The sequence below is a fragment of the Eleutherodactylus coqui genome, chromosome 1, assembly GCF_035609145.1.
Source record: "Eleutherodactylus coqui strain aEleCoq1 chromosome 1, aEleCoq1.hap1, whole genome shotgun sequence".
Classification (NCBI taxonomy): Eukaryota; Metazoa; Chordata; class Amphibia; order Anura; family Eleutherodactylidae; genus Eleutherodactylus; species Eleutherodactylus coqui.
Window position 1 is genome coordinate 216,387,399 of NC_089837.1, and position 27,597 is coordinate 216,414,995.

Sequence of the window (27,597 nt, forward strand, 5' to 3'; positions counted from 1 at the left end):
ATGGTCATCTTAGGCCAGACCTACAAAAAGAAACAGTGCACCTCAATACTGTCAGAAGAATCTGCAACATGGCTGTTATGGAACGCCGCACATTAAGAGGTCTAATACCAGGACTTGCATTAGTCTAGGACAAGCCTTATCAAAAAGTAATTACATTGTTAATAAATGTCTCCAATTATGTCACCCATTTATGCCATCGTGTTTCCCCGAAAATAATAATAAATAATAATAATAATAATCTTTATTTGTATAGCGCCAACTTATTCCGCAGCGCAGATCTACTCCAATAATAATCCCTATCCTAATTTTCAGGGGTTGGGGGAAGGAGGTGGGGGCTTGAAATAGAAGCTCTCCCAAAAAGAAGCCCTAGCTACACTACCTGAATTTTTTTTTTTTTTTTAAATGACATCATTGGATGGGTGCGATTGGTTTATTGAGCGCCGGCTCTGATTAGCTGAGGGAATGTTCCTTAATCAATTGCAGCAATCTCGCGCTGGAAACGGGATATTCAAGCCCTGTTACCAGGGAGAGAATATTCGCTCAGCGCCAAGGACTGCACGGAAGACTGCCGGAGAGCCACAGCCCAGCGTGAGGGACCCGGACACCGCCCGCTAGGTAAGTATTAAGATACCCCTTGAAAATAAAATGCTGTCTCTCTTTGGGGCAAAAAGTAATATGAAAGACAGTATCCTATTTTCGGGGAAACACGGTATGTACTAGAGCGTGATAGTGCAGATGATTGTATTCTGCCTTTGGTCACATGTTGTGAGCGCTCTAGCAAATGCTCCATTTATGGTGGACATAAAAAAAACTATGTATGTTCCCCAGACGTAAAATTAATACACGGCAATATTTACAAAAAACACAGGAGAGGGGAGGCCCCACCAACCGAAACAGCCGCCATAGCTAACCGGCTCATCTGAGATAATACTAATAAAAAGTAAAACAAAATAAAGAACCCAGTCTAATACTTTTATTGTGAATTTACTCATTTAAAGAACTAGAAACACATTTTGCCCCTAACAAAAGCAAATACCTACCATTTTATTGAATATTCTATTGAACCTAACAGTTCAATGCTCACGGTGCGGAATTCCGCACCGTTAAATCACCCGTCCTCACCCACGGCATGCTCTATTTGCCACGGGTGTACGCGCGGACGGCTTCCATTGCAGTCAATGGAAGCCGTCCGTCACGCTATCTTTCGCTGTAGCACAGCGGAGGATAGCGTGAAACCGCTTCCCGGCCTACCGCCGCCGCGTCATATGACGCTGTGGGCGTGTCATGTGACGTGGCCGGCGTGTCACATGACGCTGCGGCGCGTCACACCGAAGCGTCATACGGGACGTACAATGTCGGATCCGCAGGTAAATATTGGGGTCTCTGGGGGGCGCTGTGACAGGCTCAGCCGCGGAGTTCCGCGGCAGAGCCAGTCATGGCCGTGTGCAGCCGGCCTTACACAGGGGGTCAAGCAAGAAGGTGATATGTAGGCTGTTAATACAATTACTATATCAGCACTGATTACTTCTCTAAAGGCTTTTACTGCATCTTCTGCAGTCCAATCTATGGGAGTTGTAGAGAACATTATCCTATTAATCTGGCAAACCCCCCAAAAAAGGTATGGTACCATGTTAGCTAGTAGAGCAATGTGTGATTGTTCTCAGTGAAAGAAACCAAGTAATCTTGTAGAGAGGATACCTTTTATTGGCTAACAAAAATACATGATGTTATAGAGATCTTTCGGGGATCTCACCCCCTCAGTCATTAGCCTGACGAAGGGGGTGAGATATCCCTGAAAGCAATCTGGCAAACCAGAAACAAGGTCTGTTTGATCTTGCAATGTTTATTTGACCAAAGTAAATGCTGGTGATTAATTGTAACTGTGATATAGATACTTGTAGGCCTTCAGCCCCTTGTTGTGTGTGTCAGGTCTTAGACCTATCTAAGCTTCCATTTGGTATCTGCTGTACAATACCATTCAGGCATGTGGCATTTGGAATATTCACATTTAGAAAGGCAACTGGTCTTCCCTTACCCTGGACCAGAGCTGTGATGTAAATAACCCACTTCCTTTCTTCTTCCCCACTTGTGCCTGTGGTTTAGAATTAGCATGAGAATACAAGTTGTGAGACCATTTACTTGGTAATGAAGTCTAAGGAAAATCATTCACCTAAGAGCTGGTTTCTCACACACATTCTAGCTCAAAGATTCAAATTAGGAAAAAAAATTAATAAAGATTATTGGTTGTATGAAGGTCCTAGCCAGATGCGTCATTTAAGTGTCACATTGGATATTGCTAAATAGATAAAAATCACAACCAGAAATATGCCAGGCATATATTCCAGATTGGAGAATCTCCTGCAGAGATATGGCCGAAATGGGAAATTATGATTTTTCACAGGGATGTATGCATTCCCTCAGAGAGGGCGGGGGAGGTGTGTTCTGGGGAAACTTTAACAACTGGGGGCTCAGAGAGACAAATTGTCAGCCCTTAGGAGATACGCCACAGCGTAAGGACTTTCCAGTTTGCTCCCAGCGACTCCATACAAATCAGAACCTTGGGCCAAACATCCCAAATCTGTTTTCCTATATTTCATCCTTGTTTTATTTTAGGCATTGTCTGTTGTGTATTTTCTTTATATTTTTTATATATAAATATTTAGCACTGCTAGTATTTTTTAAACTAATCTGCAATTTATTAGACAAGTTTTGCTTGTTTTAAAACGAACCATAACTCCGAAGATTGTGTTAATAATTCATAAGTGTGGGTTCCAGCTTACCTGGGAAACAAAACTGGTGGTGGCAGCAAGTGTGTGTGTGTGTTGTCGAATGTGGAAGTCATTAGAATGGATCAGGGGGGGAAAGCTGGGTGATAATCTGCCGGTATTCTAACGACCCCGTGCTTGCACTTCCGCCAGAGTGATCAATCAGGGCTCTGCCATGACAAGTGTTCGCAGCGGTAAGAGCACTTGAATAGGCCATCTGTGTGTGACAAATCGGTGATAGAGGCAGAATCGATCGAGTGCCTCCATCTCTCCCCTCCCCGATCTGTAACAGTAACCCTTTCCCTACATAATAGACAAATGGAATACAAAGGAGTACATAACTTTCACAGCCGTTAAAAATCTGAAAGGAAAAAGTAAGTGAACCCCTTAGAAATAACTGATCAATCTATTTTTTTTTCTTTAACATGTGGATCTATTGTTATCCAAGGTCACATGCATGGGCACCCTCAGAAGAACACAATCTTAAACCAGTGACTCCCAAACTACCACTCATGTCTTTTATTGGGTACACTAAATAAACATCCAGAGAGCTTGGAGAAGTAGTACTGAACCTTTGTGCTAATTACCTATTTTAGGTATTCGGTATCATGCGATTTCTTACAATATTTTCATTCACACTTTCCAAGAGCTATAGGTCTAGGTTTGATGGCTTACTTTCTTTTGGGGGTGAGCACGCAATTCTACCACCAATTGTGTGTTTTACTTGTGCCATGAATTATAATAGGTTAACATTCCATGAGGATTGAGTATCAAATGATATACACTCTTTATTAAAAAGCATGGGTCTGGTAACATAGGCAAATAAGAAAGATGGAATACCACCTCTGCAGCACCACCTATTGGAAGGCAGCATTCCTGCAAATCAATATCAGACACTTTATTCAAGTCTTTATAACACTGATTGGGAATTGAAAACTGTTTTTGCCCCTAATCAATGTGCAGTAGGTTCACAGGCCTCTCACTAACCAAGCCAGAAACCTACTGCAAACTGAGGGGCGAACACCCCAAAACAGCTATCTGTGGATGGTTTTCTGGCTTATGGTTTTCAATTTCCAATTAGTGTTATAAAGAGGTATTGTTCCATCTTCCTTATGGTACTATTGTATTAGGTCTCCACTGGATGTATTGGTGAAAGCGAATAGAAAAAAGCTCTGCGCTCAGGACAGAGGGTATTTAACAAGACCAGATAGAAGACTGAAGGTGTTATTCGATACTAATCTAGACCCTAGGTACCAGTGGGATTCCACTCAGGGGCCCCACAGTGTACCTGGTGAGTTACTTCTATTTTTGCTTACTCATGATATGGGGAGCTGATATATGTCGACACACAATTTTTTTCCACCGGATGTATGGGGTGGAGACCAGAGTTGGGCGCTGTCAGTAACAGTGAACGCCTAGGCACAGCAGGTTGACCGGTTGCTGGGTCAGTCACACGCAGCTTTCATGCCATCCTATATCCTAATGAAATGGGGCAGGCAGCTGACACATCGCCCCAGGGGACAGGTTCTCGTGGCAGGGTTTTTAACATATCTAGCACTTCTACCTGTAAATTTCAGTTTTGCTTTGAGTGTTCTAGATAGATTCCTTTTGCCGTTCAACATTTCTAAACATGAAGGGCCTTAGGACTACACTGGTGTTTACTGCTAAGTGGAAGGAGGGAATTACTACCACAAAACAGCACTTGGGCAACTGTGAGCCACAACTGCACACTCTCCTTGACCTTCCATATAACACGTGTGAATATATCTGGTGAATTGCATGGACCTTCTACTCTCGTCGCCCACTTAACTTTACACAAGCCTGCCGAAAGTTATGTGCAGTGCCGATGAAAACTACATTATTTTGGCACTAATCAGACTAAGTTAAGCTATATTTAGGTTGCATTACAGACAATGATTTCCTGTTCTGCTTTCTCTTCTCTCCCCATCCCCGCAGCCTTATAATAGGGATATAAAGTAAACTTCAAAAAGTGCAGCACACTTCAAACACACACATCCAGCAGCAGCGCTCACAGACCAGGACTGTTTTGCATAAAACAAGAAAACAAGGTGGCACTTTGAGCATTAATCAAATGCTATTTAGCATAAGAGAGATGAAAGAAGGCAAGTGCTGCATAATTACACTTGCAGAAATGAAAATACTAATAATTGAGAGGGAAAGCAAGGCAATGACAAAATTTAACCCTATAAATGAAGAACCCTGTAAAACAAAATACGGCCGTTTTGAACTGTGTTTATGGTGCGGTCACATGTTGGCTTTTTTAAATGTAATTTCTGAAGTCACAACCAGGAGGGGATTACAAATAATTAAAAGAGCGCATAAGAGTAGCATCTGTCATATATACTTCCCCCAACCCCCTTTTTATGACCCACCTCTGATATTGGATTCAAACACTACATCAAAAAACCTGAACAAAACTTGCATGTGTGGTAGCCCCCAAAACTGTAGAAATGGCACAAGAAATCCCTGAAAAGTCAGATTAAACAACCCCAAATGACAAGCGAGTGATTTTTTTGCATTCACACTGAACAATTAGTCACTCAAATTTGTTTGTTTGAACGAATTTTGAGCGATAATAGTTACGTGTAAGTAGGCCTATAGACTTTAATCAGAGACCAAAGATGCAAACATGGGTCTTTATTTGATCATGTTTGTGTGCGTTTCTATTATTTTTGCTTGATAGAACAATTAACTACACTATACGGGTATTATTGTACCTTGACGCCACCGGAAATGGTGGCTGTGGAACACAGTAAGGCTGTTGGACAGCCAGGGGACGCCCCCCGTTTCTGATTGGCTGCAGGGCTGCCTCCACTTTCTCCTGCTCACAGGTCCTGGCAATCAGCACTGGTGGCACAGAGCAGTCCGGTTTTCTGAGGAGAGGGTAGCGCCGATATCTGCCTTGCAGAGGCCACGGAAACGAGTTTCCTGATGCCATCTTTCCTCCTGCGGCCACTGTAATTGTCCCTGCTTCAGCGTGGAGGAGCACTGCTGCTGCTGGCCCCGCTCTGACTATAGCCGGCGGCGCCATGGGAGCTGCGCTGACAGTATACTAAACGGCACACTGCCATCTCCCGGTACAAAGTCCTGTAAGAGGCCCGCTGTGACTGTCCCCAGCGCACCTTTTACGCAGCCTGTCACCGGTGAGGGGCTGCAGCGGAGACTCAGAGGATGGCAGGCACTATAGAACGGAGTGTTGAGCGGGTGCAGCTCACAGGGGTGAGGAGCCAAACCATAAACGAACCCATTGGAGCGCAGCCTGTCAGCAGTGACCACAGTGCTGAGGAGCCACAGCTCAGAGGGCAATGACGGCAGGCAGAACGCAGCAGAGTGCTGACAGACCAAGGACCCAAGTGATACCCGAGACCGCAGTCCTTACTCACTGCCACGACCTGTGTGTCTGACGACTGGGAGCGCGGCGTTCAGCCAATCAATACGAGGGGGCATCACCTAGCTGTCAAAGAACGCTTCACCACACCCACCATTTCTGGTGGCATCAAGGTACAATAATACCCACTATTCTATCTGGCAAAAATTACTGAAGCGAATAGAAGCCTGGTTAAACGAAGGCCAAAGTTTGCATCTCCATATGACTAAATAAGGTCTATATAGAGGAGTCTGCGCATAATCCACACTAAAATAGCGCATGCTGCGATTTTTCTTCTGCTCGCAGAATACACAATTCGTACTTGCAGTGTAAACTGAAAATACATGCTTTCGATGGCTGTGTTTTATTGCGGATCTTCCATGCACAGGACGATTGTGTATTCCGCAATTAAAATCCATTCGGGCGAGACCCCCCTAAGACTTTTAAAAGCTTGTTCATAAAGTACAGCAGAGGCATGATTAGTCAGTCCCAGATTCAGTGTCAAATAATTGTTGCTCTGTGACCTTAAAAGTGGTAAATCTTTAGAAACTATGAGTCAATGTCAAAAGCCACTCCTAACCCTGCCCAATGTGTCGCATTTAATCATCACATAGCCATAAATGTAAGGAAATTATACAAAGAAGCTGAGATTTAGCCAGCAAGCTCTTTCTAGAATGGAATAATACACCAATTGTCAAAAAAAAAAAATCAGAACAGAAGGAGTTGGAATCAAATGAGACTTTGTGTGTGTGACTGTAATGTGGATATATGTGATTACAATATCAGAGCAACAGGATAATTAAAGGGGTTGTCCTGCGAAAGCAAGTGGGGTTCAGCACTTCTGTATGGCCATATTAATGCACTTTGTAATGTACATCGTGCATTAATTATGAGCCATACAGAAGTTATTCACTTACCTGTTCCGTTGCTAGCGTCCTCGTCTCCATGGTGCCGTCTAATTTCAGCGTCTAATCACCCGATTAGACGCGCTCGCGCAGTCCGGTCTTCTCCCTGGTGAATGGGGCCGCTCGTGCCGGAGAGCTGGTCCTCCTAGCTCCGCCCCGTCACGTGTGCCGATTCCGGCCAATCAGGAGGCTGGAATCGGCAATGGACCGCACAGAGCCCACGGTGCACCATGGGAGAAGACCCGCGGTGCATCGTGGGTGAAGATCCCGGCAGCCATCTTGCTAAGGTAAGGAAGAAGTCGCCGCAGCGCGGGGATTCAGGTAAGTACTAAACGTTTTGGTTTTTTTTAACACATGCATTGGGTTTGTCTCGCGCCGAACGGGGGGCCTATTGAAAAAAAAAAAACAACCCGTTTCGGCGCGGGACAACCCCTTTAATTGTAGAAAAGTATACACTGAAGGGAGGCTCTAGTACCCTGTTGTACCGCCTCTAGCTTGGATGTAAGATGTGATATGGGTTGGCATGGAGGCTCTAGTACCCTGTTATATCCAAGCTAGAGGCTGTACAAGATGTGATACAGGCAGGCATGGAGGCTCTACTATCCTGTCAGGCTGCCTCTAGCTTGGATGCAAGATGTGATATGGGCAGGCATGGATGCTCTAGTACACTGTTGGGCTGCCTCTAGCTTGGATACAAGATGTGATACAGGCAGGCATGGAGGCTCTAGTACCCTGTTGTACCGCCTCTAGCTTGGATGCAAGATGTGATACGGGCGGGCATGGAGGCTCTAGTACTCTGTTGGGCCACCTCTAGCTTGGATGCAAGATGAGATAGGGGCAGCATGGAGGCATACAGGTTCCATATGGTATCCTGTGGCATATCACACTGTAACGGAGCCTCTAGATTGTGCAAATTCGTAGGCTTTTGAAGTTGGCATCCTAGATGGTTCCATACATGTTCTATTAGCGATAAATCTGGCAACTGGGCAGCCATAGAAGTGTGGCAATGTTGTAGGGTCATTCCTGTGACATCTTGCCATATGCAGCTGAAACATCTTGCTGGAAAATGCCTCTTGGAAGTCCTGCTATGGGAGGAAAATATGTGTCTGCAGGATGTCCAGAACATATCGCTGAGTTGTCATTGTCACTTGTACCACTACAAGGGGTGACTGTCTTATACAATAGTCCCCCAGTCCATCACACCAGCAGTAGGGGCAGTGTACCACTCTATAGCAAAGGCAGGATTGAGATACTAGGTCTCGAAATAAACATGGCCGTCATTAGTGCCCAAACTAAACCTGGTTTAGTCTATGGAGGCACCCCAGTTCCACCCCATAGCAGTCCAGTTTCATTGTTCGCAACACCACTGCAAACAAGAGGTGATGGTGGGTGTCAAAGGCAGTACAAGTAATACATACGGAGACCAAATATTCTTTAGCCAAGTACAAGGCATAGGCACCTGTTACGATGATGCCACCTATCTCTGGATGGTAGACAGCAAAACTGTTGGAACTTATTGCGCTTGTCAGATGATCCTTTCAACTAATAGTCTGTAAAGCAGGGGTCCCCAACTCCAGTCCTCAGGGACCACCAACAGGTCATGTTTTCAGAATATCCTATAGTAAGAACACCTGTGGCAATATCTGAGGCACTGACAATAATTACATCACCTGTGCAACACTGAGGAAATCCTGAAAACATGACCTGTTGGCGGTCCCTGAGGACTGGAGTTGGGGAACACTGCCCTCAGTCCAGTCACCTTGTGTGCATACCCTCAAATATTCACTGGTCCATACACCTAATACTCTGGTCAGAACACTCCAGGTGGCAGGCAAGCCAGCTTTTCGCATTCTAATAATGCGCCCCCTCCCAAACTTGTAGAGGCATCTAGTGATCTAGTAGCTCTTCAAAAGTATAAAAAGAGAGATCCACTACACTTAAGTAGCCTGTGAGCAACTTTTTATGGGCCAAGGGTTGAACCACGTTTAGGGCCCCAGGTGACAAGACTGTTCATCTAAATCACACAACTTTAAACATTTGCATATTTGCCTGAGATCTACCAGCATGCCGAGTTTTGCAGTAAAATAACTCGTAGGTGCATGATTTTTTTTGGCAATGAGTGAGTGTACGCTGAACCGGTTGGCAGTTGTGGCTAACATAGCCAGTCTGCTTTGGCAACTGTAGTATGTTACACAAACATCAGTGACTGCTGTTGGCTCAGATTAGCTTGCCAATCATTGATCATTTGTCTGCCCGATAACAGGTCCATTCGCCTTCCAAACTTTTTTTGTAGGGTTTCCCATTATTTAGAAAGAGAAAAAAAAAATCAAGCACGCTATAAACTGGGGCATTGTTCAAGCTAGAATATACAAAACAGGCAGAATCTCATGGAGGCTGGGGAGCTTTATAAAGAGGTCAGAATTTCAAGAGAAGCAGAAAGCAGTCCAGGTAAAGTAGAGATATGTTTAACTTCTGGACAATGTGAACCGCTGACCCTTTTGCTTTTGTGTTAAAACAAAAATAGTGAGGAAGCCCAGCAGGCGCCAGAACTGCGCTATATAATAGGTCGATGTTCAACATTCAACGGCACCAACAATGAAGCCGTAACACGCGCTAACCAGGAAGATCCAAGCATGCTAAGTTATTTCCAGCAGAGGAAACTGATAAAATTAATGGCAGGAAATAATTGTACAGTAGTATATCCTGAAATCTTCCAAGCACAGCGAAATGCCCTAAATACAGACTTGGGCTGCTCTCACCCAGACGTCTGTAAAAATACTGCTTTTTGCAGCATTTTCAAATGCATTCGACAGCGGTTTTAACGCAGCCCATCATTTCAATGGGTGCGGTAAATAGCTAAAAACGCACTAAAATAGAGAAGACAAATCTTGGCGTTATAAATGCTGCGCCCAAACGCTCGCCTAAGAAGCCCCATTGAAATCAATGGAAGCGGTTTACAGCACTTAGCACGTCATTTGAAATATCTTGCTAAACGCTGTAAAAACCGCCTGCGTGAGAGTGGCCTGAGACGTGTGCACTTCTGGGGAAATAAAAGCTTTTTACATAAACATCTAATGACACTTGAGTCTAAAATTATAATCTTTATTCTGTAACAACCGTGGACATAGAAGCCAAGTACATGGCAGGAAAAGCTCTGCAGAATCAGATAGGGTCTGTCTAGTTCTTTACAAACATTCAATAAGCAAGAAGTCCTGGAGTCGCTAATAATTTTAGCCATTGTGGCAGCAATATATATAATTTTCTGAAGCAAATAAAAGTGGGAAAGAACATTTTAGTAAATTTGTACAATGCTTAGTGTCACTAAAGGTGACAACGTTCAAACCACCTTAAAATCCGCCTAAAATCAATAAATCTGACACAGACAGAAGATTCATACTCTAATAGGGAAAGTTTGAGCATCACCTGAAATGAGCACATCCTAATGTAGTCTAAGTGAAGGGATGTCTTTAGTACTCCATTTGCTTTCCTCACTTTAATAGAGAATAGATTTTCAAAGTGGACCACTAAGCATGGCAGCCCTAGTGTTCATAGGGGATGCCATGTTCTGTTTCACTGACACAAGGTGGCATATACACGGGATGGAGCTTCCCTGAATACTTGACTAGTGACCCCGGAGTGCAATATAAAATTAAGTGTGATCATTTTCTGTGGATCAGTTTCAATGTGAATCTACATTAAAATGGGAAAATGGTGCAATTTGTGAGACTTTGAAAAGTGTATGCCATCAGTGCTAGCTAGGCTAACTGAGGCTAGGATTTCATAAACTGCCAGCCTTGTGGGATTTCTTCTGCAGCCATGTCTTAGAGTAAACAAAAAAACGTGTGATCAAGGGAAAGTATCCAATGAATGGGGAACCTACAAATGTAAAGAACAAAAGGGTTCAGAGGGGAATGACAAGAATCTTGCTAAAGGCTCTTTTATATGCAACAATTATCGCTCAAAATGCATTCAAATGGTCGAACGTGAGCGATAATCGCTACATGGGCAGTAGTGCACTATTCGTTCCCTTGACGACTTGAGCAGCTTGAGGACTTAAGGGAAGTAAACAATATACTCATTGTGTTTGCCTAGCATACACAATGAGTGCAGTATTTATTCATGTCGGGAGAAGGCAATAGAATCCTGTGGGCTAGATAATCCTCACGCACACCTGGGCAAACAACTAGTTATGCTTCTACTAAAGTTTATTTTAGCTAATGAGGAAAAAAAAGATGATTTCAAGCCATTACGTTTTATGCAAAGAACTGTCAATTCGTTCAGTCATTCGGCCGTTTAAGCGATAATTATTGCGTGTAAATGGGGCTTAACAGCTAGAGAATGTACAGTCAAGCAAATTGCAGCTGAACACAATCGGATTCTCCATCTAATGTGTCCAAACTCACAACTTATCCCATTGTAGATGGGCTATAATAGCAGATGACCGGTTTGAGTGCCATTGCTGTTAAGAGAGAAAAAGTCAAACTGCAGTGGGCAAAAGAGTTTGAAAAACTGGATCAATAAGCAGTGGGAAAACATTGCCTGGACAAATGAACCCAAATTTCTGTTGCATCATGTTGATAGGGGGGAAAGAAAGGCCCTAGTGGTTGGACTACCAAAGATGAGCTGAACAGCCAGCCCCTATGATGATATGATGGTCACAGAGAGAAGGCCCATACCATGTGACCTGGTCTCAGAGGTTCTGACACCGTGGGTCTGTGTACATATTTAGCCTCTATGGACAGCCCCTTTAAACAAAGTACATGTGATTGACATTTATGAACACTACATCTGTCACTGTAATTTATGGGGCCTTCTCTTCGCAGTAGTGCAACAACAACTCACTAACAGCAGATAAAAGCAAATTCAAGAACTGAGGACCTAAACCGTGTATTGAGCTATGACAGCAGCTTCTCAATTAGAGCGCTCTGCAAGGTGGTTGGAAAATATAAAGCTGGAGATTCATAACATAGATTGCTTGGCATTGTCACGCTGAGGAAAGGGAACAGAGGGGGAGGCTGGGGATGGTTCATTATTTTGTTTAGCTCACCATCTGACTTAGCTGAGCTGTTTTAATCTCAGAATTTCCATACTCTATGTGATTTAAATGCTGATAGTGCCACATTTAATTGTCAGTTCTGTGATGTGACCTGACAAAACAAGTATTTGAAGTACTGCTTAGCATAGCTGCTTAGCTAAAGACAGCCACGTTCCACTCAGAAATTCAAATGCCAATTTCACTTAAACCGTCCTCCTGAGTAGGGAGATGCTTTAGTCTTGCTGACCCTCGGCAGTGGGGTTATCTTATAATTCAGCTGCTGCACTCTCATTACTCTAACAATGTGTGGCATAGAGAAGAGATACAGAAGAAAATCACAGTACAGCTAAACACTTGTAGAGCTCGGTCAGGAGGAAAGTAGAACGCATCGGAGCAGCTTAACTCCACCCTTCAGCGTCCCCATCCTATTATATATTGGATCACATATTCTTAATAGACCATTTCAAGGACAAGAAGAGGACATATAATTCTTCCAAAGTAAGAAATAGTTACTAAAGATGAGCGAGCACGCTCAGTAAAGGCAGTTACTCGAGCAAGCATCGGTCTTCTCGAGTAACTGGATACTCGGTCGAGCAAGTGCGGGGGGGGGGGGGGGGGACCCTCTACCGAGAGTGCTCGCTCTTCTCGAATAGTTACCTAGAATGGTAATTATTGGTGGATATGCAAGTACACTCTATGTAAAATAAATATATAATGCACCTAGAAGTAAGCGAGAATTCTCGCAGCGGGATGCGGACCTGTGCCCCTGCAGAAGCCTGCGGCTTACCCGCTCCTGGAGTCTTCTCTCTGCGATGCGTGCTGGCTGCCAGCCGCTGGCCAGCCAGTTCTTGCGCAGAGAGCAGCCGGCCAATCACCACTGACATTTCTTTGCAGGCTTCTGCGAGGAACGCTGCCATAGGATTACATTTTGGAATGCAATCATATGGCAGCGGCCATGGGTGGAAATTCAGCGGGGAAAAAAAAAAAAAAAAAAAACGCACCTCAGAATTTCCGCCTGTGTGCAGGGGGCCGTAGTTGTGTCTCTGCTGCAAAACTCGGCATGCAGTTACATTTCAGGTAGATATGCACAGGAATACAGTTGTGGTGTGATTAGATGAACGGCCTTCCCACCTGAGGCCCTAAAAGTGGTTCCACCCTTAGCCTGTAAAAATGTTCACAGAAGCTACTTGTGTGCAGTGGATCTCTTTATTCCCTTGTGTAGAGCTTGTGGACCACTAGACATTCCTCTACAATGTGCTGTAAGAGATTTAAGCCAAGTTATTAGAGTATTGGAATGGAAGAAACTAGATGGTCCTATTGATGAACTGTCCACCTCCTGGGCCACTTTGATCTGAATGTTAGCTGGCGTTGGGAGCATTGGATGTGTGATGGTATGCTCACAAGGTGACCTGGCTCAGGCAACTCTCGACAGACTGCCAGTAGAGAAGAACATCTGAGTTGTGTCGTGATTAGATGAATGGTCTTGCTACCTGAGGTCCTAAAAATGGTTCTATTAAAAGGTTCTCAGAGGCTCCTTGTGTGTAGTGGATCTCATTTCCTGCTTGTGTAGAGTTTGTTGACTACTAGTCATGCCTCTACTACACAATCAAAAAGATTTAGAGTTTAACAAGGAGAACCATCTAGGCTGTTCTGACCAAACTGTTAGGGGTGTTGGGACCAATGGTTGAGTGAGGTTCACATGCACAATAGGACCGGGCTCAGGACACCTTCAACTGAACACTATTAAAGACAATCATTCGACTGTTCAAAAAGCACAAGCAACGTCAACTGTTGAGCCGTCTGCTATCCAGAAACAGGTTGCACCATCGTTACAGGCCCCTGTGTCTTTCAGAACGATTTCCACGGGCTTGACTGAAGGACATTTGCTCTCACAGTGCTCATTAAGTGTACTGCCTTTGACACCTACCCATCATCAACTCTGTTTGCACTAATGTCATAAATGATGAAACTGGAGTGGAACCATGTTGTCTTCAGTGATGAATTCAGGTTTAGTTTGGGCACTCAGGGTTGCCATGTTCATGTCTGGAGACCTAAGGGTGAGTGCCTCAATCCTGATTTTGCTGTGGAGCTGCACACTGCCCCCACTGTTGGTGTGATGGTCTGGGGGACCATCATATAAGACAAGGGACTGCTAGTGGTACAAGGGACAATTCTACAAGGGATAGCCAAGTTTAGGAAATCCTGCAGTCACTCGTGTTACGTCTTAGGGCAGGGCTTCATCAGCATGGGTTCATGAGGGGTCAATCATGTCAGACCAATTTGATCAACTTCTACAATGAAGTTGAACTGGCTAAGAGATAAAAAGCAGAGGGTGGTAAATAAATGGTTCATACTCTGATTGGGCCATCGTTGCTAATAGGGTGCCACAAGGTTCAGTGCTAAGGCCCCATTTGTTCAATATATTCATCAATGACCTGATAGAGGGGCTGCACAGTAAAATATCAATATTTGCAGATGATAGAAAATTATACGAGACAATTAATACAAGAGAGGACAATGTATGGCTACAAAAGAACCTAGATAAACTGGGGGCTTGGGTAGAAAAATGGCAAATGAAGTTCAATATTGATAAATGTAAGGTTATGCACATGGGGAGGAGAAACGGATGTCACCAATATACACTAAATGGGGTACTGCTAGGGAAAAGTGATATGGAAAAAGACCTGGGGGTACTAGTGGATTGTAGATTTAACTGGAGCAATCAATGCCAGTCAGCTGCTGCAAAGGCAAATAAAGTCTTGGGGTGCATTAAAAGAGGCGTAGGGGCAGGGGACGAGAACATTATACTTCCACTATATAAGGCACTGGTCAGGCCCCACATGTAATACTGTGTACAGTTTTGGACACCGGTGCTCAGGAAAGATGTTGCGGTGCTCGAAAAGGTCCAAAGAAGTGCAACTAAATCAATAAACGGGATGGGAGAACTAGAATACCCAGACAGGCTATCAAAATTGGGATTATTTACCCTGGAAAAAAAGACTGCTAAGGGACGATCAAATAACTGTACATAAATACATTAGGGGACAATACAAGGATCTCTCCCATGATCTGTTTATTGCCTGGACTGCGGCAGTAACAAGAGGGCATCACAGAGGCCCCCCAGCGGTGACTGCCCCTCCACAGCAGACCCCCAGCGGTGACTGCCCCCCCCCCCACAGCAGACCCCCAGTGGTGACTGCCCCCTCACAGCGCAGCGGACCCCCCCCCCCCGACCCATGTACTTACCTTGTGGATGCTTGGATGCTCCGCTCCTCCTGTGCCTGGCGCCCTCCAGCAGCGATGATCTCCTGCGCACACTGTGACGCCAGTGTGTTGCAGGACGCCTTCTCCCCCGGATGCTCCCACGGAACCAACAGGTAGGAGACATCGGGGGACGGAGGGAGGAGGATCCTGGTGCACACTGACATCACAGTGTGCGCCGGGATCAGCCCCTGCCGGTATTCATTAATGGGGGAGCGGCCGCGCGTCAGCGACTATGGCTACGCGTGTCATAGGTTCGCCATCACGGGTCTAGAAGAAAGCAGGTTTCATCACCAACATAGAAGGGGATTCTTTACTAGAAGAGCAGTGAGACTGTGGAACTCTCTGCCTGAGGATGTGGTGATGGCTAAATCATAGAGGAGTTTAAAAGGGGATTAGATGCCTTTCTAGAGCGCTAGGATATTGCAGGATATAGACAACATGTGACCCGTGGGATAGCTGATCTCAAATGTTGATCCAGGGATTACTCTGGCTGCCATCATGGAGTCGGAAAAGGAATTTTTTCCTCCATAGGAGCTAATTGGCTCGCTGTTTTTTTTTGTTTTGTTTTTTTTAACCTCTTCTGGACCAACAAGGAGGAGGTTAAAACAGGCTGAACTAGATGGACATTGTCTTCATTCAGCCTAACATACTATGTTAATATATTACATTCTGACAACTTCTTTGACAATGTCAAAGTCAATTATTTTTGACAATAAGTATACTTACATATCCATCAGTGTATATTTACATGCACAAAGTAGTATGTAAAGCCTACAGCAGTTGTATTTTTTCTGAGTGAATGGAGCTTTTGTAATTAAAATATATAAAAAGTCCCTTCAATTTGCAGTTAAAATTCAACCTGCTATAACCTTTAATTGTGTACCATGTAAATATACAGGGCCCAAAAAGCAAGGACCATTTATGTTATTGAATTACCCTACATGCAGACTTACCTGCACACTTGGTCCTTGTAATCAGTGGAGGCCCTGGCTGTCCTGTGCCACCTTCTCCTGGCCTTGTAAGTAGTACTCTAATCTCATATTCTGTATCTGGATCCAAATGCCACAATTTGTAGGTTGGTGCATTCACTGCATGTGTTTCTGTCCATGTCCCAGTGGTCATCCTATATTCCACCTCCTTCAGAATAATAGGCCCATCACCAATAATAGAATTGGCATTCAGCTGAATAAGAAGATAAGTTGGTCCAACACCCAGCAGTTGTGGTGGGGCAATTGGTCGCGGTGGCTCTGTGGAGAGGAAAGAAAATAACATTTTGGCTTAATTTATGAAAACGACAAACAAATTAAAAACCTTAAAGAGAAAAAACACTTGTTTAAGAGGCTTTCCAATATGAACAATGTTTATTTGTTTAGAAGGGTCTCTCACCAAGAAAACACCTGCCAACAAATACCACAAACCAAAACGAACTGCTTGTAACGCAATTTTCTATAGACTTCAACTTCTGGAAACAGCGTCTTTTTTTTTATGCTTGGCCAAAAACAAAATACCAAAACGTCATGAGAAAATAGGGTTCTTTCAACCAAACCCGGTTTTGCTGAAACCAGCCTAATAGCGTAAACAAATACCTGTTTTTGTAAGGCAGGGTTTCCACACGGCGTATTCCCGACTGAAATCTCGCGGTTTGGCCGCAGTGAAAAAAAACCGCAAGATTTCCGCCGGGAAAGCGCTGCCTCAAAACCAGCGGCACTTAGCCGTGACTTTTGGAGTGGATTGGCTGCACTCTTTACCATTGCAGCCGGCACTCCCATAGAAGCGAGCGCAACCGCAACAGGAAAAAAAAAAAAAAAGGACATGCTGTGTTCGGGGAATCCACGCCGCAATGCTGGCTTCTGACAACTTTGCCGCGACGGATTCGCTGTCCCGTGTGGATTAGATTTCAGGGAAATCTTGTCCACATGGCTGGCTAAACACGGGATTAGCGTCCTTCACCGCGGCAAAATTCCGGACGCAGTTTCCGCGGCAAATCCACCCCGTGTGAAGCCAGCCTAAGTGTACGATTCTTTCAAAAGGGGTATTTTGGCTTAGCCAACTATTCCATATTCTCTGCTTGTAGTTATACAATGGGAACCTTCATCATTTGCTTCGCATGGATAAAAATCTGTTCTGCGAGTGTTCATCCCATCTTGGTATCAAGACACACTTAGGGCGCCTTCACCCCGGCGATAATAATCGCGCAATTTTTGTGCGATGCGAGACTGAGTGAAAGTGCAGAATTATGAAACCAGTGATTTTCAACGGTTTTCTTCACATATGCAATGCTGCAAAGGGAAAAAATAAATAAAAATTTGCATGTCCCATCTTTCTACGTTTTGCGTGTTTTTTTTTTATCCCCCATGTTTCCCTACGAGGTCTGCTTTTTGCTGACACCTAGAATAACTTAAAGGTTTGATAAAAGATCATCTAATGGGTAAAAGCAACGTACAATAAATATCCCATTTTCCAGATTGTGGACTATGAATATCCATGATGTAGTCTATTGTATGGAACGTTGCTGCATATGTGCATTGGTAAGAATGTAAACCAAAATGTTTTCTTAGCTTCCATAAATTCCACATTATCTAGCGGCCAGATGCACAAACTAGTGAATCAAATTCACCATCCAGGCAACCTATAAAATGTAAAGTATCTTGTTAGGTCCAAAGACAAGTATGTTGCAAAATGTTGTACTATGGCCACACTATATTATCCAGCAGAACAGTTTGTTCAGTCCATTTATATACATATATAAAGGTGAAAGCACTGACTGACTCACCGACTCACTGCCCACTAATTCTCTAACTTCCCAATGTCGTACAAACATGAAATTTGGGATGATCATTCTTGGGGTCCAAAATAGGAAACGTATAGCGGTCACAACTCGAAAATTCAATGCTAAGCGCAAAAGTATTGGCACCCCTTTGTAATGTACAAAATCTAATTCTCTAACTTCCCAATGTCGTACAAACATGAAATTTGTAGTACAAACATGGAAGCTGTGATGTGTTTGGTTGTTATATATTCTACTGCTGAAGTAACAGGAAAGCTGCACTGTGATTGGTGGTTACACATTATACTGCTGAAGTAACATGAAAGCTGCACTGTGATTGGTGGTTACATATTACACCGCTGAGGTAACATGAAAGCTGCACTGTGATTGGTGGTTACATATTATACCGCTGAGGTAACATGAAAGCTGCACTGTGATTGGTGGTTACATATTATACCGCTGAGGTAACATGAAAGCTGCACTGTGATTGGTGGTTACACATTATACTGCTGAAGTAACATGAAAGCTGTACTGTGATTGGTGGTTACATATTACACTGCTGAGGTAACATGAAAGCTGCACTGTGATTGGTTGTTATACATTATACCGCTGAGGTAACATGAAAGCTGCGCTGTGATTGGTAGTTATATATTATACCGCTGAGGTAACACGAAAGCTGCGCTGTGATTGGTGATTATACATTATACCGCTGAGGTAACATGAAAGCTGCGCTGTGATTGGTGGTTATTAGAGATGAGCGAGCGTACTTGGAAAAGCACTACTCGCTCGAGTAATTTGCTTTATCCGAGTATCGCTGTGCTCGTCCCTGAAGATTCGGGTGCCGGCACGGAGCGGGGAGCTGCAGGGGAGAGCGGGGAGGAACGGAGGGGAGATCTTTCTCTCCCTCTCTCCCGCTCGCTCTCCCCTGCTCCCCGCTGCGACTCACCTGTCAGCCGCAGCGGCACCCGAATCTTTAGGGACGAGCACAGCGATACTCAGATAAAGCAAATTACTCGAGCGAGTAGTGCTTTTCCGAGTACGCTCGCTCATCTCTAGTGGTTATATATTATACTGCTGAAATAACACGAAAGCTGTGCTGTGATTGGTTGTTGTACATTATACCGCTGAAGTAACAGGAAAGCTGTGCTATGATTGGGTGTTATATATTAAACCGCTGAGGTAACATGAAAGCTGCGCTGTGATTGGTGGTTATATATTATACTGCTGATGTAACAGGAAAGCTGCACTGCGATTGGTAGTTACATATTATACCGCTGAGGTAACAGGAAAGCTGCACTGCGATTGGTAGTTACATATTATACCGCTGAGGTAACAGGAAAGCTGCACTGCGATTGGTAGTTACATATTATACCGCTGAGGTAACATGAAAGCTGCGCTGTGATTGGTGGTTATATATTATACCGCTGAGGTAACATGAAAGCTGCGCTGTGATTGGTGGTTATATATTATACCGCTGAGGTAACATGAAAGCTGCGCTGTGATTGGTTGTTATATATTATACCGCTGAGGTAACAGGAAAGCTGCACTGTGATTGGTGGTTATATATTATACCCTGGAAGTCAAAGTAACCTTGACTATCATAAAATTTTCCGTAAAAACAACATGTAAAAACCTGTATCAAATTAACCTCGGGAGAGGCCGGGTATATCAGCCCATTGCGTATAAAGCTGAAACCATACATTAGGCATAGTAGATATACATTTGATACTGGGTTACCTATCATTATATTGCACACACCAAGTATTTGCTCACTGGAGTAGAGCAGTTGTTTTCATGACAACACAAATGTACGTTAGTTAGTGGATTTTAGTCTTTGTGCATCAGAATGAATTAGAAACCAATACAGATATAAATAAATGCAGAGCTCTGCAGAGCAGCCGCCATACACTTTACCAAATATAGGAAGCTTGGCACAGTGGTAAAAAGGCTGGTGTGCCTAGAGACAATCCATAAAGGCTTCATATTGAGTTCTGTACACAAGTGAGCTGCATCCTGCAGTCTCCCAGCACTAGCTACAATGGTGTGTTCCCCGGCCAAAATAAACATCCTGAATAAACTCCAGCAGACCAAGGCTCCAGGGAACTTTATTTTAGGAACACAAAGGCGCAATTTCCATAAAGACAATTTGTGTGGGATTTGATGTTGACAGCAAGACATGCATGCGCTGCCTGGATGCAGCAGAGGGGAGATGAAGATCCTTTAATGTTTATCATAGTGAACGTGACCTCAAATAAGAAATGAGAAAAGGATGAGAGGATAAAAGACAGGAGGACAGCAGACTTCCTCTTGGCATACCAGATGGCTCAAGTTTTCATTCATTTGTTTCAATTAAATCAGGCAATAGCAGCATATCAGAAAGTTGAATGCTGCCCTGTTTTTGGCTCTTTATCAAGCATGTAGATAAACATTTCTCTACTTCGACTCACATATTTCAAATAAGTCAAATAAGGTTTTACTAACAGGGCAAAAATACAGGTTCTTGATGACAGAACGCCTTTGAGTTACAGCACACCTACTGAGTATTCATCTTAATAGTCTCAAGAATCTGCCACATTTTGGTTTTACAGTAGAACCTCAACTAACGTTATTAATCCGTCTGGAAGCAATGGACTTTAGTAGAAATCAATGTTAGCTGAGGACATTATTTCCATAGGAATTAATGTAAACCTAATTAATTGGTTCTAGACATGCCAAAAAACACACCAAACCCCATTTAATAGGCAATAACTCTGGTCTTTAATACCAAAAACAAACAATAACAATACTGAATGAATATAAAAACACAACTGTAAAGAATAAATTAACATTTAACAGGTTTTTGTACATTTAGCATACAGTGCTTTGACATAGGACTGCAGGGACATCATAGCAGAATGTATCACTGTGTTATCTGTGCTTTGACATAGGACTGCAGGGACATCATTATAGCAGTACGTATCACGGTGTTATCTGTGCTTTGACATAGGACTGCAGTATTTGCAAACTTTTCTTTACTGTACTCATCTGTACAGTACTTACATTTTGCAGTACAGTGGGGATTCAGGAGGCAGGCAGCGTTCAGCCGGCACTTTGGGGATTCAGCTGCTAAACTGTGTCAGGAGGCAGGCAGACACAGCAACATTCAGCCGGCACTGTGCACTGTGGAGAGGGGAGGGGAAGGAGTAGGCATGCTCTGAAGCAGGAGAAGCAGGAAGTGACCAGTATCAGCTGTGCGCCAGCTCACTGAGCGGCGCCCGGGGTCATGGAGCGGTTGGCGCCCTTATCTGAGAAATGCAACTTTATTTGAGGGATCGCTGCTGCCCTGACACATCGACTTAAGTTGAAAACAATGTTACTTAAGAGCAATGCTACTCAAGGGTTTACTGTACTTTGGCTATTAAAAGAGTTTCATACAGAACTATCATTTTTTATATCTTGATGTAGTATGTAAACTAGCTCTTCTCCCAAAAGGAAGAAAATTATCACGTACCATCCAAACCAGAGACTTTGTTCAGCTGGTATGAAATAATTGTATTCTTTTTAGAGTAGAGCTAATTTACATACTTTTTTTTCCCATGAAGCACTGCCTGTAATGTCCAAACACCAGTGGACCTCTTTAATATGAGCCAGTACCTCCTAGGGCTATCTTGACAAAGAATATGAAACTGGGATGACTACAAATACAACTTTAACAGCCCCATGTTTGGTTATCAACATTTATTTGCACAGCTGCAGCCTTGATCATGTAAGATAAAATACCTTCAACATCTATTGGGTTAGGAATTGAGCTTGAGTTTCAAGAAAGCTTAAACTAAGATTTTGTGAACCATGAAAATGAATTTCAAACAGTTTTCTCAAAGACTGCCTCACCCCATGGTCACAGTCAATGCTTTCGTGTCCTTCTAACAAGGCAGCGATTACACAGAAGTGATGTGAAAGGTCTGCGCTCGCCACCAGGACTGTTTAAATTCTTTGTTCATTGACACACACCTAATCCAAATAATTTGTCTCAACGGTTACCCTTAGCAAAACCTAGAGGCAAAGAGAAAAAGCAGATGCGGCATTTTAACCTCCCAAAATTATGATGAAAAAAAAATAAATCTGCGGGACAGCAACATAATCATCCTCAGCCGTTGCCTTCTTAGGCACAGCCGTTTCTTCAATCAATTCTTCGTCAATGGACTTTCATTCTTCCACGCACACCAGCGTGTGGACACAGTGTTTAGATATGGCAGAGAAATAAAGCGCAGCATGCACCATTTCTCTGCGTATGAAACGGAGCCCATAGAAGGGGCCCTTCTAAATAGCAGGGGCCCTTCAAAACACTACCCTCTTTTGATGTCCCTACGCAGGCACTGCAAGAGGGCAGCATTTTGAAACACATCCTCTGTCTGAACAGGGCAGGCAATTTAAATCACACTGTGCATGTCCATGACGTCAGATTCTTGGTCTCTGCCATACGTGGGCTCTGCCAGCAGAACAAAAGGGCTCTGTGTGTGTAAAATGCATACGCCCATGGACATAAACCCTAAGAGCTAGAAGCCCTACTAATAGCAGTATAGCAACCCTAATAAGTGAAGTCAATGGAAGCCGTCCGGTCTGCGGCACACACAGTACTGTCACTCCAGGTCCCGCGGGAAAGCAGATTTATTTTAAAAAAAGAAAAAATCTCCACTGTGCATGTGCAAGGGCGTGCCGGATGGCAGGCCTGCCCACATGTACTTTGGAGATGCCGTACGACCCGCACACGTCGGGAATGTCCTCATGCCGCGGGCAGGGTGGGATCCCGTGGCGGGGCTCCCGCCCATGGAACCCAACCGCCTGTTGACATGAACCCTTAAGGTGGATATAAACATTAGCTATAGGTTGGATATTTTCCAAAACCAGCTAAGTAACCATTTACCATGTTCAAGTTTCTTCCGATGGCAAATGCTAAGGTAAAGGAAAAAAATTGATTTACCATATGCAATCCTTTGTTGTCACTGAAGTGTATGGGCAGCTTTAGATGAGCATTGCTTTAGAAAACTGGAGATTAGCTGAGCAGTCAATTCATTTATATTATACTGAGAAGAAGCCTCTATAATATACAATATTCATACATTTACAACGTTCTGCTATGGAGGGTAGAGAACATTTCCATACACATTTTGTTGAGAAGCCCAAGAGAACAGGCTAGCGATTATTTATAAATTTCTGTGATCTTATAAATTATGCATACATTTTAATCAGTTGGTAGTATAACAAGAAATTGTTCAGCAGCATTCTTAATATTTCTTATTACACACACAAAAATGAATCCCAGCCCTGAAAGGCCCAAGTGTTGAGAACTCCCAAAGGTCTGCTTGATGCCGGCTTGAATACAAAACTAATCACAACAGCCCTCATAATATCCAGTTATGAATGAACACAATATGTTGTGTAAACATTTAATTTCTTCCCTGGCATTCTTGCTAAGAAATATTGGGTACAATATAATTTAATGGATATTTGGTAATTGCATGAGAACTGCTACTTCACACGGTCCATACGGGTTTGATAAATGGAATATGCCAAGTTAGTCTTTAAAGGGGTTCTGTCAGTAAAAAAGAAAAATGCTATACTTATCTATTCCTCCCCCATCAGTCTACTTACCAGATCCTTATCTTCTCCTGTCTCCTGCAGCTCAGGAGGTCACTTCACCTCCAGCTGCCTGATTCTTCTCCTTCCTGTGAGGTTACCTACATTTGGTTGGCAGTCTTCCAATGTACGTTACATCACAGCTCACAGGCCAGCAGGAGGACTGCCTATCTTCTTCAGAGATTGCTAATGCGAGCTATCTCTGAAATAGATTACAATTCCTTCCTAGGCAGTGAAGCTACAGAACAGGGATGTGACCTTCACTGACCCAGCCAAGGTATTTGAGATATGCAGCCCTCATAAGCTGGGCCCAGCTTGCAGTGAGCTGACCTGGGCCACTGGAGAAGCTCAACCAGGAGAAGATGTGATAAGGAGACAGACAGGGAAGGAATAGGTAAGTTTAGATAATTTTTTTTTAATGACAAAACCCCTTTAAGAAGTATGGTTGATGCTCATTATAAGTCCACTTGGACAACTGCTTTTCAAATGCATCCAATCCATCCAATTTATTGTGTGTTCATGGTGCCCGAATGTTTGGCCACCGCTAATCCACTGATGTCCAGCAGGAGCACAACGTGATTGGCTTTACAAGAGGATCACTTGTTTTCAGAGAGGGGAAGCCGAAACCAGACAACCTGATGAAGCACAGCCTTACTAACCAAATAACATTTCCAATATCTACAGATATAAGAAATGAATGGGTTCTATAAAGAAAGATTTTTCAATAGGAGAAAAATTAAATCTGGGAATATTTTCTAAAGCAACTTTTTTTTTAAATTAACACTTCTGGCAGAGCTCACAGAATAAGGAAGTCACAAGTCCCTGATGAATTGGATTCTCATATGATAGATCAAATATTTGACTTTAGCGTATTTTGCCAACGTGCAAACAGGGATGTCAAGTGATATTTTAGTAAGATGATGGAACAGGCTCCAGCAAAATATTTTCTGGGATTGGTGTGGTCAGCACACAGCAGTGATTTATGATCTCTGCGTAAATTGTAGTGGTAATTTCCCCGCGTCTAAGTTATGTTGTGTGTACTAGGGTATAAATCACTAAAGATGGACAAAAAAAAGCATTAGAACACTTTATATGCCCATTTATATAGAAACCCACTGTACATAACAAGACTATTGTCTACCTCCAGTGATGCTTCATAATTCAATATACATTAAAATTGTGTTCAGAGACAATAGAACCTTAGGCTCAATCAACATTTGTATCAAGGCTTCTATTCATAGCAGAGCTGTGGTACATTCTTCACAAAGGAGCCCAACAGTGCCAGATAGACTGTATTCACTTACTGTATAATGGGGTCTGACATTGTTCCATCACTTATGATAGCACAAAAGGAAAAGCGTGCTTGCTGTCATAAGTGATGGAAGGCAAGAGGGAATATAACAGCATAATTATATACATCTAAACATAACCTTAAATGGTGCACTCCAGCTAAGATCATTTATCATATCCACCGGAAAGTTATAAATGCTAGATTGTTCTAGGTCCAACTGGTTCCCCAATTCCCCTAGGTACAAGAGGGTAGGGCTAGAAGGAATTTCATTGAACAGGCGGTCAAGCATGCGCCCTACCATTCCATTGAAAATATGTAGCACTACCACCAATGGAAACAGTAATAAAGTCAGTGAATGGAGCAAGGTCTCCTGTCCTGAAGATCAGTGGAAGCTCTCAGCCGCCAGACACTTAATAATCTGGAATTTCTCACCTATCAAGTAAGTGATAAAGTAAAAAAGGATGTTCGGGGCAGAATAGCATAACGCCGATGACTTCAAAGCTCCCCAAAAAGGTTGAGTGATGCAAAAGAATAACAAAATTACAATAAAAGAGGTAGAAATAAGAAGACAAAGCATTTTCCCTCTATCTTCCTACAACAAGAGTCCCACCAGTAATTAGTTTCTCCATTGCAGTGTTAAAGGGGTTGTCCGGCCAGAAACATTGCATGTCATTACTTCTGTTTGCCCATTTCCATGCACTTTGTAATATACATTGTGCATGGAAAATGAAGCAAACAGAAGTTTTGGACTTATCTGAAGGGGTGCCACCCCCCCCCCCCGTGTTGCTCCTCCGTCGTCCCTGGTTACGACAAGAATCTGCTCTTCTTCTTGTCGGGCCGCAGCAGCTCTTGTTGGCGCGGGAACGAGCCCCTTCTCATCCGCGCATGCGCAGTTCTTCTCTCTGCAGCCGGGATCGATATACGATCTCCTTGTGTGCAGGGGGGGGGGGGGGGGAGGGGATGGAAGAGCGAGGAGCAGGAACTGAGCTCCCGCCCTCTCTCTGTCTCTCTGCACTATTTTCAATGGAGAGGCGGGATGGGGGCGGGGCTAAGACGCACGCATTAGCCCCGCCCCCGTCCCGCCTCTCCTCATTCAGCCGCTGGGAAGCTCAGTTCTGCCTGCAGGGGAAGCGTGGCTGCTGGCTCTTCATCTCATCTCCAAGGTATCTAAGGAGGAGTGGAGGGGCGGGCTCTCACGGGGGTGGGGGGCTGGGGGGTGGATGTGTGCAAGTGGTGTGCAGTGGTGTGCGGGGACCCAGCTGACAGAAGTCGTGGGGGGGGGGTGCTAGTGGTGTGCAGTGGTGTGTGTGCGCTAGTGGTGTGTGCAGGGATCCCGCTGACAGAAGGAGGGGGGGTGCGGTCACATAGACTTGTCGCGGTGGGGTGTGCGGTCACATAGACTTGTCGCGGTGGGGTGTGCGGTCACATAGACTTGTCGCGGTGGGGTGTGCGGTCACATAGACTTGTCGCGGTGGGGTGTGCGGTCACATAGACTTGTCGCGGTGGGGTGTGCGGTCACATAGACTTGTCGCGGTGGGGTGTGCGGTCACATAGACTTGTCGCGGTGGGGTGTGCGGTCACATAGACTTGTCGCAGTGGGGTGTGCGGTCACATAGACTTGTCGCAGTGGGGGGGTGGTCTGTCACAGTGGGGTTGGAGGGGTGCTGTGACAGTAATTTGCCGCGCTGGGGGGGGGGGGTAGCGTGGGGCTGTCACAGTAATTTTTCACATGGTATAATCTTGCCTGTGCAGGGAGGGGAGGAGGGGAGCTGTGTCTGTTGTAAATGGTGGATCCTGTGTTATCTTTATATAGGTATCACTGTACTTGTAGGGGAGAGGGGCAGGGGGTGCTGTTAGTGTACTTGTGTGTGGGCACTGTAAAGGGGGACTCTGTGGGGGAGGTCACAGGGGGGTACTGTATAGGGACGCTGTGGATGGGATCGATATACGATCTCCTTGTGTGCAGGGGGGGGGATGGAAGAGCGAGGAGCAGGAACTGAGCTCCCGCCCCCTCTCTGCCTCTCTGCAATATTTTTAAATGGAGAGGCGGGATGGGGGTGGGGCTAAGACGCACGCATTAGAACCGCCCCCGCCCCGCCTCTCCTCATTCAGCCGCTGGGAAGCTCACTTCTGCCTGCAGGGGAAGCGTGGCTGCTGGCTCTTCATCTCATCTCCAAGGTATCTAAGGAGGAGTGGAGGGGCGGGCTCTCACGGGGGGGGGGGGGGGTGTATGTGTGCAAGTGGTGTGCAGTGGTGTGCGGGGACCCAGCTGACAGAAGTCGTGGGGGGGGGGGTGTGTGCTAGTGGTGTGCAGTGGTGTGTGTGCGCTAGTGGTGTGTGCAGGGATCCCGCTGACAGAAGGAGGGGGGGTGTGCGGTCACATAGACTTGTCGCGGTGGAGTGTGCGGTCACATAGACTTGTCGCGGTGGGGTGTGCGGTAACATAGACTTGTCGCGGTGGGGTGTGCGGTCACATAGACTTGTTGCGGTGGGGTGTGCGGTCACATAGACTTGTCGCAGTGGGGTGTGCGGTCACATAGACTTGTCGCAGTGGGGGGGTGGTCTG

General features: G+C 44.5%; 1 protein-coding gene across 4 annotated transcripts in view; it reads right to left on the minus strand.

Annotated features, from left to right (window-relative positions):
- Positions 1-27,597, minus strand: part of PTPRK (protein tyrosine phosphatase receptor type K) — a 374,180-nt gene that overhangs the window by 152,654 nt on the left and 193,929 nt on the right. For all 4 annotated transcript variants that reach the window (XM_066605531.1, XM_066605533.1, XM_066605532.1 and 1 more), the window contains exon 7: positions 16,311-16,604. In XM_066605531.1, the coding sequence (XP_066461628.1) occupies positions 16,311-16,604 (294 nt within the window). The remainder of the gene's footprint in view (positions 1-16,310; positions 16,605-27,597) is intronic.